The 12648-nt window shown below is 41.6% G+C and overlaps 2 protein-coding genes and 1 non-coding gene across 5 annotated transcripts in view; 1 reads left to right on the forward strand and 2 right to left on the reverse strand.

The window, feature by feature from the left end:
* Nucleotides 1–5025, reverse strand: part of rpl7 (ribosomal protein L7) — a 124694-nt gene extending 119669 nt beyond the window's left edge. For 2 of the 3 annotated variants that reach the window (XM_062987908.1, XM_062987910.1), the window contains exons 1-6: nucleotides 4986–5025; nucleotides 3389–3488; nucleotides 3093–3259; nucleotides 2584–2721; nucleotides 1581–1690; nucleotides 1241–1455 (exon numbers count right to left, since the gene is read on the reverse strand). In XM_062987908.1, coding sequence (XP_062843978.1) covers nucleotides 1247–1455; nucleotides 1581–1690; nucleotides 2584–2721; nucleotides 3093–3259; nucleotides 3389–3488; nucleotides 4986–4999 — 738 coding nt within the window. In that variant the 5' untranslated portion in view covers nucleotides 5000–5025 and the 3' untranslated portion in view covers nucleotides 1241–1246. Of the gene's footprint in view, nucleotides 1–936; nucleotides 988–1240; nucleotides 1456–1580; nucleotides 1691–2583; nucleotides 2722–3092; nucleotides 3260–3388; nucleotides 3489–4985 lie in introns of those variants that run through there. The other variant, XM_062987909.1, reaches the window with a different exon arrangement.
* On the reverse strand, nucleotides 2819–2908 carry LOC134302937 (small nucleolar SNORD12/SNORD106). Its single transcript, XR_010007606.1, has one exon. It is a non-coding gene; the product is annotated as a small nucleolar SNORD12/SNORD106 (small nucleolar RNA).
* Nucleotides 5026–6890: 1865 nt separating the features above from the next.
* rdh10b (retinol dehydrogenase 10b) lies at nucleotides 6891–10122 on the forward strand. The gene is made up of 6 exons (XM_062987602.1): nucleotides 6891–7271; nucleotides 8200–8435; nucleotides 8632–8730; nucleotides 8818–8963; nucleotides 9333–9464; nucleotides 9568–10122. The coding sequence occupies exons 1-6, from the start codon at nucleotides 6998–7000 to the stop codon at nucleotides 9689–9691; spliced, it is 1011 nt and encodes a 336-aa protein (XP_062843672.1). The 5' UTR covers nucleotides 6891–6997; the 3' UTR covers nucleotides 9692–10122.
* Nucleotides 10123–12648: the final 2526 nt, after the last annotated feature.

Genomic DNA, 12648 nt, shown 5'->3' on the forward strand with positions numbered 1-12648 from the left:
GCTTAAACCTCCTGCTTCACGAAAGCTTCATTCATCCACGAATGAGGCAGAAGTTGAAGGTTCCAGTGGAGAACTGAACGGCTGAGATGAAACAATGGCAAACAGTAAACCAGTTCCCTCCTCCCACATGATTCCAGTAAAACACACCTACACGAGACACGATGACCGTTTTCCAGGTCCAGTCTTCAGACCCACATCTGAGAGTGGAACCTGAAGGAGCTGGAGAACACTTCTGTGCTCTGAAGACACCAGATCATCCGAGTGTAACACAAAGAGCCGAGATGTTCTGTTCAGGCTCTGGATTTGGTTACGTCCGACTTCCCCAGTAAAGAAGCATAAATGTTATAATGCATTACACTAAAAACACTGTGGTGGAGGGAGGGATGTATTTACCCTCCAATGATTTACTTTTATAATACAAAATCCCATCAAAAACACATGAAAGTTCCCTCATTTTAATCAGTGTGTGGGGTGAGACGTTTCTCCTCATCCATCCCACACAGCTTTGTTTTATTAGGGTTTAACTTTGATGTTTTACACTTCGGTTCCCTTCATGACAGGGCAGGTAAATACAGGTTACCCGTGATGCATCAGTTTAATTTTGTATCTCTAATTCACCTCACTTACAGACACTGGGAGAACATGCAAACTCCACAGAGAAAGGACCCGCGCCACTTCACCTGGGAATTAAACCCAGGACCTTCGGGTCGTCAGAGGACAGTGCCACCCCCATCCTATAGAGCTTTATGAGCAAGTCTAAGTATCATTAATACTCCATCAGGAGAACCTACAAGATTTCTTAAGCAATAATACATTTTCACCATGTGTAGATTTGCATGTTCTTCATGAGACCACCACATGAACGTTAAGCAAATGAACGAGAACGTGATTGAAGCACAAAACAAACACAGGAAATAAAAACCAAAACACCAGCAGTGTGTATTAAACATTTTTATTGTTAATCACACCAAAAATGTCCGGCTCCACCTGCACACAGAGAGAGAAACACAATTAGGAACGTAAACAATCCATACATTAACACTCCAGAATCTAAAAGTACCTAACAGTGGCACCATATTAATGCCCGCAGTTTGTCCAAATACTTTTGGCTATAAAGTGTACACCCCCCGCCTTACCCCAGCTCTACTTCAAATGGGACAGCAGTGGATCCAAAACCCAGCTGGCATCACCCGAGTGGGCACTGAACAAATCCCCCACCCGGAGCTGTGTGTGCAGCTACTCACTCCTAGTTCATCCTCCTGATGAGTCTGTTGATCTGGTCCTCGCGGTTTCCAGCGTCTCCTCCCTCCACGAAGTGGGTGGTCTTCTTGTTCATGCCACCGCGGGGAGACGACAGCTTGAAGGGCCACAGGAAGTTGTTGGCGGATTTGAAGTTCTTGCCCACGGTGTAGATCTCGTGGATCAGATCCTCCATGCAGATGATTCCGCAAGAACCTGGAGAGAAGAGCGACCGGTGTAAGCAGCAGTGAGTTCCAGTGTTCGTACCTTTAAGGTCAGACATGCAGGACCAGTCTGAACATCCACAGCGCTGGAGGGTCCGAGTGGTGCGGGAAGCTTACCGAGGGTCTTCTCGATGAGAGCGTTGTCCGTCATAGGGATGCGCTGCTTACGGATCTTGCCGAATCCTCGCTTGTAGATGAGCTCACGCACAGATTTCAGGTTGGGGTAACTGAGGAGGAAAGAGACGCAAGATTTAATCAGCTGACAGCATCAGCGCATTCATGCTTCAGGTCTCAAATGTGTGTGTTCAGTGACCAAATGTAGCTCAATCAAGTATTCAGACCCAAGTCCTGCCTGCGGTGGACAGTCCAGTATAGTGCAGTGGTGGCTCAGCTGGACGGTGTGGGTCAGTATGAGTTTAATGTTTAAAGATCTTTGCTTCCCTATTAGAGCCTAAAGCTTAAATTTCTGCTTTAATAGGATAATAACGATGTTTTACACTTTGGTTCATTCATGACTGTGCAGGTAGTTACTGCTCACACAAGATTCATCAGTTCAGGTTTAATATCAAACACAGTCATGAACTATTTAATGTCTCAAATTAACACTAACCTGACTGCATGTCTTTGGACTGTGAGAGGAAACTCACACAGACACAGGGAGAACGTGCAAAATCCACACAGAAAGGACCCGGGCCACTCCACCGGGGGATCAAACCCAGGACAGAGCTGCCCACCTAAAGCTTAAAAGCCCCAGGATGTTATTTAGAGCAGCTTCGCCGGATTTTCCACACATTTAAACCAGAATGAGCTTCTCAGCTCTGCCACTAATGTGCTCTGATGAGACACTTCCAACATGTTTATGGCATTGGGAGCAGAACTAAGCTAAGAAGAAGCACACGTCAGTGTAGTGGAAGCCCAGCAGTTAAGGTGCTAGACCACTGAGTGAATGGTCGCTGGTTCAAATAAAGTAAATAAATCAAAATGAAGCAAAAAGCACCAGTTTAATACCATTAATGTAAAACCCGAACCTAAATCTGACAACAGGGGCCACCCTGTACCCCTGGGTAGACCTGTGAACGTGTGTGTGTGTGCATGTACATATGAAACACGTCTGTCGTACCCCCAGGCGATGTAGGGCTCGGCGATACGCAGCATGTTGATGGAGGCCTTGTTGAGCTTGACGAAGACGCCGTTGAAGATCTGGCGCAGACGCAGGAGCTGCAGCACCTTGCGCACTTTGGGGCTCACGCCATTTATACTGCGGAGGAGAGAGAGAGAGAGAGAGAGAGAGAGAGAGAGAGAGAAAGCTTGCTGCATTAACAGGATCGCTCACAAAAACACCATTCCTGAGCACCAGTGCGGTTTCAGAGCGACTGGCAAAGTTTGCAGAGGAATCACCACGGTCGATAAGACGGGGAAAAAAGAGCTGCATCATGAACCACGGGAACGTCTCACCCCAAAACACTGGTAATACCAGGGTACATTTCAGAACGGTCGGCAGAAAACGATCATCAAAGAGTCATGGGCTGCATCCCAAACCACTAAGGTGTTGCCAACACATCTCCACCGGTGGATTTTCAGGGTGAAACGTTCCTCTAACAAACAGCAGATCCAGATTCACGCGCTCACCCTCTGATCCTGACGACGAAGGCCAGTTTGGGCTCGGCAGGGACGTAGAAGTTTCCGGCTTTGCGGGCCATGCGGTGCATGCGGATCTCGCCCCTGTACAGCTGCCTGTACTCCTTGTGGTACGCCTCGGCTCTCTTAAAGATCAAGTTGCTGGTGACTCTGCGAGTCTAACGGGGGGAGAGAAAACATTCAATAAGATTCGTTTGTAAACCCAGACCTCAAAAATCTTTAATTTAATATTAACATTATAAGGTTTTAAAATGACAGATGCTCTTTAGATAAGAAGACGGACTCACTCTTTTATCTGCGCGCAGGGCCTTGACACGGTGGGCCTTGACTGCAGCATAGTGCTTTCTCTTTTTCAAGAGACTTTCAGGAACCGAGGTGACCTTCTCTCTGAAAACAAGCAGAAAACCTTTATTTATTTATTTATTTATTTATGATGATTATAACGTGATGTTTTACACTCTGGTTCCATCATGACAAGACGGGTCGTTACTGCTTACACAAGATTCATCAGTTCAAGTTTAATATCAAACAGTCATGAACTATTTAGTGTCTCCAGTTCACCTCACTTACATGACTGTGGGAGGAAACCCACACAAACACAGGGAGAACATGCAAACTTCACACAGGAAGGAACCGGACCCCACCCCTACTAGGGGATCAAACCCAGGACCTTCTTGCTGTGCCGCCCAAGCAGACAACAAGGGCAACTGATGAGCACAATATTTAGTAGCCGTTACCCTCTAAAGAACTGAACCATCTACCATCCCCGAGTTAATCCTATATAAACGAAACTCCAACACTATTTCAAATGACGGTCACTACAGCACTGAAGGTCCTACAACCTGTGGTGCCCGCGACAAGGAATCTGAATCATCTAATCGCATTTTATCTTGACTTCCTCACAAGCAAACATCACGCTGTTGTTCAAGTGTGGCATTTCCCCACTATCCTAATCTGATCCCAGTATAAAAGATCAGAAGTACCAGTAGATACTGACAACAGCCTCCAATCTGAGTTGGGTCACTTCATGGCAGGTAAACTCCAACACAACAGGTAATGAATGTGTCCAAGGTGTTAAGTTCACAACATTTAGGATCATTTGTTGGACCTCAGTGTGATTTCACAACATGATATGAGATAATCAGACACAAGACTATCAAATATATCATAATCCATTAGACACTGAGCTCTATTGCTCAAGGAGCATCCAAAATACCAGTTACCAACTGCAGGACATTTACCCAACCTGTTGAGCTACATATATAGATTTATTATTTATGACTATATTTGCTTCCCATCATTAATAACCACAGAGGTTTCGATTGTTAGAATATAAAGCGTGTTGCACATTATTAGGTGACCTACAGTAGCCGTCACTGCACCATGACCGGACATGATCCAAATCTAACTGAATTTTGAACAATCAAAGTTTGAAACCGAACATTTTACTGTATTAATTTACACCAGTCTGATAATGTGGTAACAACCGGTGCTGCTAACCAGCCAACACACACGATCAGGTTCACACAGCTTATATACATTATACACACTTTACTAAAGCTTTATAATAAACATGGGTACTATTATAGAGACGAAAAACACAACAGGACCTTATAAACTTAAATACTCGCTTTTAACAAGCCAGCATGGGTTTAGCCACTCGGGCCAGTTAGCACACGATGCTAACGCTACACTGATCCCAGCGGCTGAACCGCTTCAATCATTTCCATTTAATTTACACACACAATCCTCCATAAACCACCGAAATATCAACGCCACAGCACACACGGGTGTTTTAACAGCAATCTCGGTGTTTTACTGACCCTGGATTATTATCACAGAAGCCGATGGAAGACGATTTAAACGACAAGAAAGACAACTTACGTTTCACCCGCCATTGTGCCCACGGTAAAAGAGAGATTCACGCATGCGCAAAGAAGTCTTATACGTCCACACACTTCCGGTTAGCTCTAGCGACACCATGGAGAGTTTAAACATCGACATATTTAATCATGTATGTGTTAAATTTATCGGTTAAATACTCAATAAAAGTGTAAAATAGCTCAAATACGAGCTGTTCGTGGATGTGTTGGTTCAGTTTCAAGCGTTTAGGCTCTTTAGTTTGAAGAAGCAAACATCGCTGATCTTTAAATCATCTGTGACAGGAACAAGGGAGGAATATGATCTATAAATCAAGATTTACGTCTACAGCTTAGAATGAGAGGCTTACATTTCTACTGTAGTTTCATCAAATCATAGAATTTATTTTATTTATAATGGAGCCTGAATGTTTTTCTTAATTAATATACTTTCTTAAAAGCATTCCTGGTTTATCATCTTGAATATGTTTAATTCGTAAAGGTTGCCAATACTTCTGATTTATTCAGTTTAAGAGGCAGCCTGGTTAAGGAAGCACGGCTGTAGTTTCATATATCTTTATTTCTTTATTATGGACTAAACTAAGCCTACGAAAGCATTGGGCACAAGGCAGGAATACACCAGGAATACAGGGACGGTTCAATTTACTTACTCAGAATGATTTAAATTATCGGTGGCATCAATCCCACAAGGTTCTGGAAACATTTATTTCAGATTCTGGACCATATTGATATTATATAATTGTATAATTGCTGATGTTTTGATGAATTTAACATATTGAAAAAAATAAACATATTACAAACAATATTGATATACATTTTTTCTTGCATGTGCCACATTTTATGTTTTATTTGATAGGTTAGACCCAGCAAGAAAACAACATTGTGCAATAAAATGTGCTGAAGTTTCCAACAGAGCAGTGAATCTCAAGCTGTGTGAAGTAAAAACAGCCAGATAGTACTTCACCTGACCCTAAAAATAATTTTAAGATCATTAAAAATAACACTTTGTGAAGGTTTTTGTGTGAAAGGTTTTTATATTTTATTTTAATAAGACTTGAGTGTTTAGTGTTCATTTTAACACTACATATTCCACTCAGACGCAGAACTTTATTACAGACAAACAAACATATTCTCCTTCTAGCAGAATAATAAATAAAGCTTTTAGATTTGAGTAAACATTTGCAAATAATAACATTTTATTATAAGAAATGATGTAGAATGTTAACTGTCTTAAAGCAGTTTAGATTTATGTAAAGATAACACATTTCTAAGGAGGGTTTTATTTTATTTTTCTTTATTATTTTAAATTCTTATTTCTTAAATGATTTGTATTTTTTATTGTTGTTGAACATATTTTGGTTATTGTTGTATTAATGTTAAAACATATTGTTGATAATATGTTCATAAGTGTACCTGTATGTTTACTGTATTTGTTACTTTAAAGAAAACAAAAATAAAATAAATAAATAATAAATAAAGCTCTGACAGATCAGACACATCTGATGAAAATGAGGAGGATGGAGGATGGAGGAAACCTGACCAGGTCATTTCTGATGTTTATCTCACCTGTAGAAGCAAGCCTCATTTTGGGGGATTTTGGACAGGCTCACCTCTCTTCCTGAACCTGAAGGTACTTACAGCCCTAACAGGCTCACTCTTTATGTGTGTTTGTGGACCTCGGAGTGGGTACATGGACCAAAAGTTTGGAGAATTTCCACTAATATATGTGATGTTATTCAGAACGTTAAATCTCATCAAGGGTGCCTGAACTTTTGCATAAGTTCCAGTCTGTGGTTATGAAAGGTTATGAATGGATTATACAACAATGATTCCGTGAACAAAGTATTGGGGAATCGACTGCGTCATGGGCGTGACGTCACTCCCAGTACTCCAGCAGGTTTATATGGAAGTGAAGCAGGACGAGATGAAGTTGGATCAGATTGTTTTGGACTGAGGTTCTGCTCATTGTACCTGGTTGTACTGGTTCTGTACTGGGGTTGACGGTCAGATCTCAGGATGTATATCGTGCTTGAGCTGGTGCTGGTGTGTTATAAGGTGCTGTACTCGGTGCTGCTGGCCGCGGGGAGGTGGTTGGTGAAAGCCCGGGAGAAGAGCGTTCATGGCCGGTTGTGTGTGATCACCGGGGCGGGGAGCGGGCTGGGCCGCCTGTTTGCCCTGCAGTTCGCCCACAGAGGTGCCAGCCTGGTACTGTGGGACATCAACCGATCTGCCAACGAGGAGACCGCCGACATGGTGCGGGAGATTTACCGCAAAATGTCACCGTGCACAGGTAAGGGGGGTATACAATCACCGACTGTGTGGTTATGTTTAGTACCAGTGTTTACTTGCAAACGATGCATCTAGTAACCAAAGCAGAAGAAGGAAGTGATCATTCACCACAGATTTTACTTTGCAGGCGTGAATTAATTATTATTAATATAATATATTATTGCTTTTTAATTGCATAAAATGTTCATTTATATTTCTGTCTGTTATAAATAAAGTGAAAATATACACAACCCATCAATCACTAGTATTTTTTTACTATATTTTATCTTATTGACAAAACCCAAAGTATTCTGTACTCCATCACAATATGTACTGCTCACAAATGAAAACATGTCAGACTTATGTGCTAATTTATAATGATGGTAACCACTACAAACTAAGGATTTTGTAGATGCTTGATTTTGATGCATAGATAGTTTCAGCTCAAGTGTCAAACGCAGAAGCATATTTTGAATATTTGGCTGTTATTTCTTCATCAAAAATTAACCAAGGACCCTAAAGTGACTGTGAGGGTTTGACACCCTGTACAGAACATATATTTCTGACTGTGAAGTGAAGACTGAAGTGTTTTAATGATACTGGACTGCTACAATTGGTGAATTTAAATCCCAGCATCATTCTATCTCTCAGCTGCTCGACTTTACTAAACGTTTTTAAAATTGTTAAGAATGTCTGACGAATGTTTGGCGGACGTCATCAAGAAACCACATTATCATCATTCATGCTGTACACACCGTACACGAACAAACCACAATGTGCCAAATATAGAACGCTTTGTTGTAGTCTGGTACACACGACACAATAGGAATGAATTCCCACACAGACCGTCCATCCGTGTGTCCTCATGTTAATTGTGATAATTATTAACCAAATGATTTTGACCCACCTCAGCTTACATTATTATATTGAATCTTTTGCGTCATTTTCAGGTTCAGGTGACAGCATTCAGGAGGTCCCTGTGTTCCAGCCCAAGGTTTACACCTACGTGTGTGACGTGAGCAACCGTGAGAGCGTTTACGCCACAGCCGAGCTGGTGAGACGAGACGTGGGTGACGTTACGTTCCTCGTTAACAACGCGGGCGTGGTTTCAGGACGCCACCTCCTCGAATGTCCTGATGAACTGATCGAGAGGACCATGATGGTCAACTGCCACGCCCACTTCTGGGTGAGTTTGGGGCAGAACTGTAATGGAGAGCTGAAGAACTGTAATAATGTGGTAGAAGCATGAAAATGTTTAAATGATGCACATGGTTCATATTTTTGGGGAGTAAATGGCATAACAAACATGATGAAGCACAAAGTTCTGGTGCTGCCGTTTATACTGGATTTTGATGGGTTGTGTGTATATATGTGCTTTGCAGACCACCAAGGCATTCTTACCGCGGATGTTGGAGTTAAATCACGGGCACATTGTGACCGTCGCCAGCTCACTGGGTCTGTTCAGTACCGCCGGGGTGGAGGTGTGTGTTCAACATCCATCGTGTCTCTGAATATCAGAATAAAACCTTGATTTTTTTTGCTCTGAATTGATGTTGTGTCGGTTACAGGATTACTGCGCGAGTAAATTTGGCGCTATAGGATTTCACGAGTCTCTGAGTCACGAGTTGAAGGCGGCCGAGAAGGACGGGATAAAGATGACCCTGGTCTGCCCCTTCCTGGTGGATACGGGGATGTTTGAAGGCTGTCAGATCAGGTAGAGCAGATACTCAGCACTTCTATATTAGCTGTAAATGAGCGTGAACTTGAGGGAAGGTCCTCATTCATACCAGTAATAACATCAGCTAATAACATTGTTATAATCGCTGAAAAGAACTTAGCACGTCAAAATAGCATGTTTGGTGGGAGGAAACGATCTCCTACCGTGGCCACATGTCCGTTTGCCAGCCAATAACAGCAGCCGCCAGCATTTAAAATGACAACGTACGTCATAATCTCTTCACTACTGGCGTAATGGATCATTGTTGTGTAATACCTGTTTGCATGTTAAATGAAACTTGAGATGTTTATTTAGTATGTAATGAAGTAGCTGATTTGTTTGGGTTGATGTATTTATTCTTCACAGGAAGGAGATAGCGCCTCTCTTTCCCCCGCTGAAGGCCGAGTACTGCGTGGAAAGAGCCATGAGGGCGATCCTGACCGACCAGCCGATGGTCTGCATGCCGCGAGCCATGTACGTCGTCACCTTCATGAAAACGTAAGTAAAGACGTAACCAGTAAATATAACAGGTGTGTGTGTGTGTATATAAATATAAATGGTTCCTATTTCACCAGTTTGGTTTGTTTCTCATTCCTTACAGGATTTTGCCGTTCGAAGCCGTCGTGTGCATGTACCGCTTCCTTGGTGCTGATAAGTGCATGTACCCGTTCCTCGCCCATCGGAAAGAGTCCACCAACAACAACGAGGCCAAAAGTCACATGTAGTCCCCCGGTGTTCTGATGTACAGGACCGCGGTGGCGTCTCTCTGGACTAAACTGTGATATCAGTGTGTACAGAACTACAGAACGTATTGATGAGATTATGTGCTGTTATTATGTTTTATTATGTATTTTTATTCAATATTTTCATAATGTTATATTATAAACACCCCATCACTGATTACTGGCACGTGTCTGGGTGAAATTCATCGATCAGTTTGATTATAATATGATGATGCAGTATGTTACTGTAAGAATGTACAGTGTCTTATTTATTATTAATAATCATTTGTATTATTTGTATTCCTCTTCTGTTTTACATTGTGACCAAAAGTTTGAAGCTTCGTCACATCAGAGCTTCCAGACGATCCTAAAGTGTGTTTATGTCTGTGTGCAGTAAACGACTGTAATAATAAAATATGTATACAGGAATGTCAGTCGAGTGTGTTTTTTAAAAATATTATTATTTCAGATTCACCATTAGTTGTGAAGTACAAAGTCTGATTAGTTTACCGGTTCTTACTCTTCTTTATCTAAACCACTTTAGAAAATACTTCTCAAAACGCTTCAGAAGATCAGTAAGATTTACAAACCACTTTTATTATGAATAAAAATAGCCACTTCTTATCACCCGACAGTCTTGGGTTCCCACAAAGAGCCGTATTGCGCCCGGAAAGACACGCTAAGCTCCATGTGACGCACCCCTCAACTTCCTCATGTGTCCAGACCGATCTCTGAGATCACATATTGCAGCGGTGGCAAAAAAGAGACCCCGCCCGACCTTCTCTCTATCTAACACCCCCAACTGTGTTTGTGTGACCTTCGACCAGGTCGACCAGCTCAGAGATTCGAACTCACAGTGCACTGTTTTTTTCTTTTTTACATCAGTGTATAATTTAAGTTTTTTTCACCATTTAACAAGTAAAAAGTTTTAAAGATTCGTATTTGAGATAAAAAACTCATCATGCATTTCATCCTGCTGTCAAACCACCTGAATAAAACCACCAATAAAAAATGACAAATAAATATGTGTGAGAGTTACTGATCTTGTCACTGCACCAAAAAGGTCACGTTTAGTCTTTTCCTGAGTAAATATCCTGCCTACATCGTTCCTAACAGCACACAACCATATTAAAAGTACCACGGTTTAAATGTAAGGTTTCAGACATAAATTCTGACCACTGTTCTTCTCTGTTTGGACTAAACCCCTCTTTATAATCAGTTGTTTGAATATAGGGATGAGTGATCACGCCACTTGATGTGTTAAAGATTCATCAGAACTGAAGTAACTAGGAAATTCTAAACTGTGCATCATATTTAAGGTATTTTGTGCTCGATGATGGTCACTAATCTGCACAGTGACCAGATGAACCTCAGAATTAAACACAGTCGAGTTCATGTAGATTCCCTGATGGACCTGAACTGATGATTAATCCCTGTGTGGGGAATCTCTGAGTTGGAATGATAAGAGCTGCTTCCTCCTCTCTGTTTCGGTTATGACACACGGGGGGCCGGTGAACGGGATTCCGTCTCTCCCTCCAGGAACTCACTAACTGATCTGCCTGTCTGACATTTAAACTCCCCACATGTGTTATCACAGTGGAACGTTAGAACGATGATGTTCGGTCAGAATCACTGTGGGGATTCCAACAAACACACGTGGGAGGTCAGAAACGTTGGTCCAGTTTCCTAAAGGTTTGGGTCATCAAGCACAAGTCAGTCATTTACTGGAACAAACGGAGTAAACTGGAACTGTTACTGCAGCTCCACACCCGGGTTATTACGAAAGTGTGAAACATCTGAAATTCAGAAATACTGGCTTATAAGCTTTTATTTCTTCATCCTAAGACCACTCCATGTATTCTTTGATGGAAAATTGATTTGACAACAAGAAACAAGACATTAGAGGTCCACCACGAAGTTAAATAACATTATAGTTTTTACATCATCGTAGGAATCACCTGATTTGCTTTGTGTATCTTTTTGAGACGTTTTGAGAACCAGTTGTGTCTGGCTGAAACAATTACTGGAATTTTGTTTCATAAAATACCGAAAGTATAAAAAAGAACCTGAAGAAACATCTACAGCCTGTACAATGAGCTTCAGACACTCAACTCAGTGAAGCTCCACCAGTTTGTTCATCCACATTTGACATTCAGATGAAAAACGTTCATTTATTATCTTTAGAAATAAAGCAAGTGGAGTTCATGTGATGATTTATATTAACAGGTGTTCCGTAGGAGGCCAAATCAGTGATAACGGGATCTGCTCTACACACAGAACATCCAGCACCATTTATATTCTGTCCTTCTTATGGTTAAAGGTTCTAAAAGGTTCTTTTTATAAAAAGTAAACGTAAATGATGTTTGTAAGAATCTAGTAACTGAAAGTTCATCAGTCAGAGGATTTCAAGTGGGTGTGAATGTATGCGGATATAAAAGAGAAGTTGAGTGTTTTAGGGGTGGTTGTGGTTTTAAATGTCAGATATTTCACATCCGCGCTTCATCACTAAATTTACACTCATTTAAAGTCATCTGAGGGAGTTACGATGCCAAACAAAACAAGGCAGCTTTTATTCTGAAGACCCACGTTAATCCAGAGACACTTACAGTGTCTCCCAAACCGAAGGTCACGACATAAAAGTGATACTGATAAAGAATTCCAGTAAGGGAGACACAGTGGGATAAAAATTCCCCTGTAGATAAAGTGAACGAGTGTAACGTCCATGACGAAATACACACACCGGACCGTCTGTCTGATTACTCATTACAACTGAATCCAGTGGTGAGAACCGCCAAACATACAGGAGGAAACACTACTAGTTCCTTGATGTTGGGAAAGATCATGTTTTCGGGAAGTGTAACCTCCGTTTTCTTTAGCTCAGTCTCTCTTAAAATTCATTAGGTTAGAATGGAGGACAAAATAACAGAAACAGACGATAAGGTAAACCAAAATAGCACTAA

Source organism: Trichomycterus rosablanca, chromosome 25 (genome assembly GCF_030014385.1).
Source record: "Trichomycterus rosablanca isolate fTriRos1 chromosome 25, fTriRos1.hap1, whole genome shotgun sequence".
In the NCBI taxonomy this organism is placed as follows: Eukaryota; Metazoa; Chordata; class Actinopteri; order Siluriformes; family Trichomycteridae; genus Trichomycterus; species Trichomycterus rosablanca.

Coding starts and splice junctions, on each gene's coding strand:
- rdh10b (XM_062987602.1), top strand. CDS start 6,998: ATGTATATCGTGCTTGAGCTGGTGCTGGTGTGTTATAAGGTGCTGTAC. Junction 7,272..8,199: donor CAAAATGTCACCGTGCACAG/GTAAGGGGGGTA, acceptor CGTCATTTTCAG/GTTCAGGTGACAGCATTCAG. Junction 8,731..8,817: donor TCAGTACCGCCGGGGTGGAG/GTGTGTGTTCAA, acceptor TGTCGGTTACAG/GATTACTGCGCGAGTAAATT.